The sequence below is a fragment of the Sprattus sprattus genome (assembly GCF_963457725.1).
Source record: "Sprattus sprattus genome assembly, chromosome: 14".
Taxonomy (NCBI): Eukaryota; Metazoa; Chordata; class Actinopteri; order Clupeiformes; family Clupeidae; genus Sprattus; species Sprattus sprattus.
The window spans coordinates 20,903,591-20,908,590 of record NC_137912.1 but is presented as its reverse complement, the minus strand read 5'-3'; the positions used below and the strand labels follow the sequence as shown (position 1 = coordinate 20,908,590).

At 45.2% G+C, this 5,000-nt stretch overlaps 1 protein-coding gene across 2 annotated transcripts in view; it reads right to left on the bottom strand.

Moving 5' to 3' along the window:
* cped1 (cadherin-like and PC-esterase domain containing 1) overlaps positions 1 to 5,000 on the bottom strand; it is a 99,622-nt gene that overhangs the window by 70,877 nt on the left and 23,745 nt on the right. For both annotated transcript variants that reach the window (XM_080851003.1, XM_080851004.1), the window contains exon 2: positions 1,856 to 2,018. In XM_080851003.1, the coding sequence (XP_080707129.1) occupies positions 1,856 to 2,018 (163 nt within the window). The remainder of the gene's footprint in view (positions 1 to 1,855; positions 2,019 to 5,000) is intronic.

Here is a 5,000-nt window from a genome sequence, read left to right as displayed (position 1 = left end):
TGTGTGTGTGTGTGTGTGTGTGTGTGTGTGTGTGTGCACATGTGTGTTACCATCCCCAACATCATGGGTTTGGTACCTAGGGAGCACACATAGTGTATACCTGTAGAATAGTGTATTATACTATTATACTTTGGATAATAGTGTGAGATAAATGTACTATCCAGAGCTCTGTAAGCAAATATGGGTTTGTTTACAGAAGACTTAAAATAAATAATTTAGCCCTCCTGTAAAACTCATAAAGTATTCATTTATGCTGCTAAAATGCATTTATTGGCCATTAATGTTTGTATCCTTCAGGTGGCACTGGCAGTGTTTGGCACATTTACCAAAGAGAATAAGCAGATAGAAAGTTATGGTGTCCTGAGCCGTGAGTGCCTTTATATATGGTTCCATGGGCCACTCCCATAACACAAACACCTGCCTCTGTGTTAAAGCACCTCCTGGGGTTGGGGGGAGGCTGACACTCATTCTCCAGAGCTTTATCAGTCACAGAGCCTCATGCTCGTGTCACACAAACAAGCAGTTGATTTATTTTGGTGTGTGTGTATGAGTGAGTTACCACGTGTTGAGTTGTGTGTGCGGGAAGGATTGTTTGTGAATGTGTGTGTGTGTGTGTCTGTGTGTTGTGTGTGTACATGCATGTGTGCGAGTGATGTGTGAGGTATGTGTGCGTGTCATTTATAGTGTGTGTGTTTCTGAATTGTTTAAGTCTGTAAAATATCTGTTATTTCACTGAGGTCAGTGTGTGTGTGTGTGTGTGTGTGCGTGTGTGTGTGTGTGTGTGTGTGTGTGTGTGTGTGTGTGTGTGTGTTTGTGAGAGAGAGCCTGTGTGTTCACATGATGAAAGTCTGTGCTATATCTGTAATGTCACTGAGGTTAAAGGTTGCCGCCCTTTTTCTGGTGAAGTCATTAGAGGCGGTCCTGTTGCCTTAACGACCAGAGGCAGTCTTTGATCATGCCAGCATGTGGTCAGCAGCAGACCAGACTGCCAATCAAGGTGCTTGTAGACACGCCCCTCAGACCAGCCTGCCATTCATGGCTCTGATGGACACGCCTCTTTGACATAACTGCCAATCAGGGCTCTGACTGACATGCTGACAGACAGCTGAGGACATGAGGTAGAAAATCTGCCACATCAGATGCCCTAACAACACACAGCTGCCCCAGCTGTCACATTTAACTGTGCATTTAGCAGATAAACATGTCCACTTAATATTTCTGTGTAATATATTCTTGTTAAAGCTATCCACTGTGTCTATGTGTTTATGTGCGTCTCATGACTAAGGGTTCATGTCCAAAGAATGTTTGTGTGTAATTATTCCTGTCACTGTTAAAGCTATACACTGTGTCTATGTGTGTCACATGACTAAGCGTTCGTGTCAGGGCTCTCCCTGACACTTCATCTTCAGTGTAAAACTACATTCTTAGAGCAGATCAGATCAGCACTAATTAAAGCAAGACCTACTGATGAGCTGAGCCCCAGACACAGCAGGTGTGTGACCCCAGTGTGATGTCACAGTTCAAAGGTCACTGGTTACCAGCAGAGAGGAGAGTGAAAAGAGAGATGGTTGGGTACTGTAAAAACTCTTTCATCTCTGAAGTCCCTTCAGTCCTTATTATGTGAACACAAACACACAGGCTCACACACACAAACACATACACTGACACTGTGTGTGTGTGTGTCTGTGTTTATATCTATGTACAGAGACAGAGGTAAAACATTCTTAATTTGACCATAGTTTGTTTAATCAATCTGATAGAGAGATTTCTAACCCCAAACATGAAAAACAAATAAACAAACCCACGCACACACACTCACTCACACACACACACACACACAGACACACACAGCTACCTGTCTTTTCTTGGCGGACTGTGTTGCTGGTCTCAGCGTAACGTGCCAGGTCGACCCAGTAACCGCGCTGCTGCAAAACCCTCTGGTACAACTGGACCTCAGTAGCGGTAGAAACCAGCTGACCTGTCAACACAATGGCTACTCCAGCCTGCCGTTTAGAACTCTGAGAGAGAGGGAAAGAGAAAGAGGGAGAGAAACGGAGAGAGAGATAGACAAAGACAGAGAGATATTTTAAGAGCCAGCCAAACACACAGCAAGGCTACATATGCTGATATTGGTTCACATGAGGTTCATTCTGGGCAGAATTAGCATCTGCTCATGGAGTAGAGGGGAGTGCGTTAACTAGCTTTGTGTGCTGTCAGGTTGGGGCAGTGGGAGTGGTCCAAGATTAAACTCTGACCAGATCAGGATTAAGTCACAGACTTCAAAAGACTAGCACCAGCATACCGCCAGCACAGACAAGGGGTTTCAGGTGGCACACATGGCAACAGGGCCGAGGCTAATATACACAGTAAGCTAACATGCACAGTAGCATTGAAGAAGAGCAGAGCAGCAGAATATAACAACCCAACCACAAGGCCCTCAGCTTGACAACAAAAACAAAAAAACTTTACGCATCACACCACAAAATAAGATCATTTAAAGGTGATTTAAAGGTCAATTACAGCCCTTCCTTCCGTGCTCCTGAAGCAACTTGTTAGGCTGGAATAGTGTACAGCTCCGTTCCAGCTTTTTAAAATTCTATTAACAGAACTGTGTACAAACACAGGAGGGTATTTTTAGTGCACACTCAGAGAGACGAAAAGTGCACTGGATTAAACACACACACACACACACACACACACACGCGCACGTAGCACGCGCAAATAGTAACGCACGCACGCACACACTCACGCACACAGGCACACAAACGCATACCCACACACTTACACTCACACTCTCACACGCAGACTGTGACTGCAAGACAACACAACAACAAAACACAAGACATGAATGAAGCAGAATATAAACACACACCACAACATCACAGGTAACACTTACAATGTATTTAACTTTTCACAGCCAATACAAATCACAACATAAGTTGACTTTAGGAAAAAAAACTAAACAAAAAAAACATTATAACAAGATACAGGATACAACAGGATTTGATTCTACATCTGTTGAACACCAAAAATAATCTGTGTATGCAATCCTACCAAACCCAAACAAGACAAAGAGATTAAAAATAAACTGTCTGGGCAGACAGGATGTGTGAATTGAACAGAGTTTCATTGGGAGGCCTCCCTCTCTCCTGGGTGTTTCAATTCTCCATGAGGTCACTGTGAGTCTAAATATGAGTGTGCGTGTGTGCGTGTGTGTGTGTGTGTGTGTGTGTGTGTGTGTGTGTGCGTGTGCGTGTGCGTGTGGGTTAGGGCGGTGGTGGGCTAACATCAACCTCAGAGGGTATGGCCAACATCTCAGACACACACACACACACACACAATCACATACATGGTCTGTTTCTTCCTCTCTCTCTCTCTGCCCTCCAACTGTCCCTCTCTCTTTCTTGCTCTCCCCTCCTCTATCTGTTGCTCTCTCACACACACACACATGCACAAACGCACACACACGCACACACACATGCATACATACACACACAAACACACACACAGACACACAGACACATATGAATAGCCTCCACTACTCCGCTTTCCCCCCTCTATCTCTCTCTCTCACACACACACACACACACACACACACACACACACACACACACACACACACACACACACACACACAGACCGGAGGGGTAGATGTACGTAAGTAGTCCTGCTCAGCTATAATTATTCACAAACGGGGACTCTTCCTTGCCTGTCCCCTGCATCTATCCTTTCTCATCCCTCTCTTTTTCTCCTCCCTTTTCTCTTTTATCCATCCATCTCTCTGCACCCGTCTTCCTCTTACACTTTTTCTTTCTGTTTTTTTAACCCCTTTCTCTTTTTCACTGACTTATTCATTCTGTTTCTCTTCATCTTTTCTCTTATCCTCTTTTCCTTTCTGTTTACTTCCTCTCTCTCTCTCTCTCTCTCTCTCTCTCTCTCTCTCTCTCTGAGGCCTGCTCCTCCCTGGCTGTAAATGTTTCCATCTGGGAGCGCCGCCACATCAGAGAGAGCAGAACACGCCGGTGCCCCACACCAGCACAAATGCCTCTCTCTCTCTCTCCATTCCTCTCTCCATCCTTCCCTCGCTCTCTCTCTATCTCCATCTCTCTCTCTCCCTCTCGCCTTTCATCTCTCTCTCCCTAATTTTCTCCTTCCCTCCTTCTAAACCAGTGCCGATGACTCTCTATCCTTTCTTCTCTGTCTCTCTCTTTCTGCCTTTCTCTCCCTCCTTCCAATCCAGCACCAATGCGTTTCTCTCTCTCGTTCTTTCACTACCCTGGTCTATCCATTCATCTCTCTCTCTCCCTCTGCCCTCCACCTCTCCCTTGTTCTTTCATGCTCTCTCCCGTCTCTTTCCCTGTCACTCTCTCTTTCTAAAACATTCTCTTTATCCCTACGTTCACCCTTTCCTATCTCACCTCTCTTCCTTTCTCTTTAGCCTCTCTCTTTCTCCCTCTCTCTCTCCCTCTCTTCCTCTTTCTCTCCCTCGCTTTCTTTCTCTCCTTCTTTCCCTCTCTCCCTATCTCAGTCTACACCTTCCCCCTCTATTGCCTTTCATCCATCTGTTTGTATCACTCCTTCCCTTTATCTCTATGTATCACTCTCTTGAGAGTTACTCTCTCTCTTTTTTAATCTCCTTTTCTCCCACTTCCTTTGCAGTTTCTCCTTGTGTACTGGACCTCCAGCTCCAGATTTGAATCTAAAACATGCAATTACTGCTGCAAGCTCATTTTCCAGGCTGCCAGTCTGTGGCCAAGACACAAACATTATTATTTCATTACCAAGGGCCTCAGATCGGGCCTGGACGGCATGAGCTCTGCTAGGAGTAATAACCAACCATAAACATCTCTGTCTCTCATGCACACACACACACACACACACACACACACACACACACACACACACACACACACACACACACACACACACACACACACACACACACACACACACACACACACACACACATGCTCCCTCTCTTACTTTCTAACACACATACA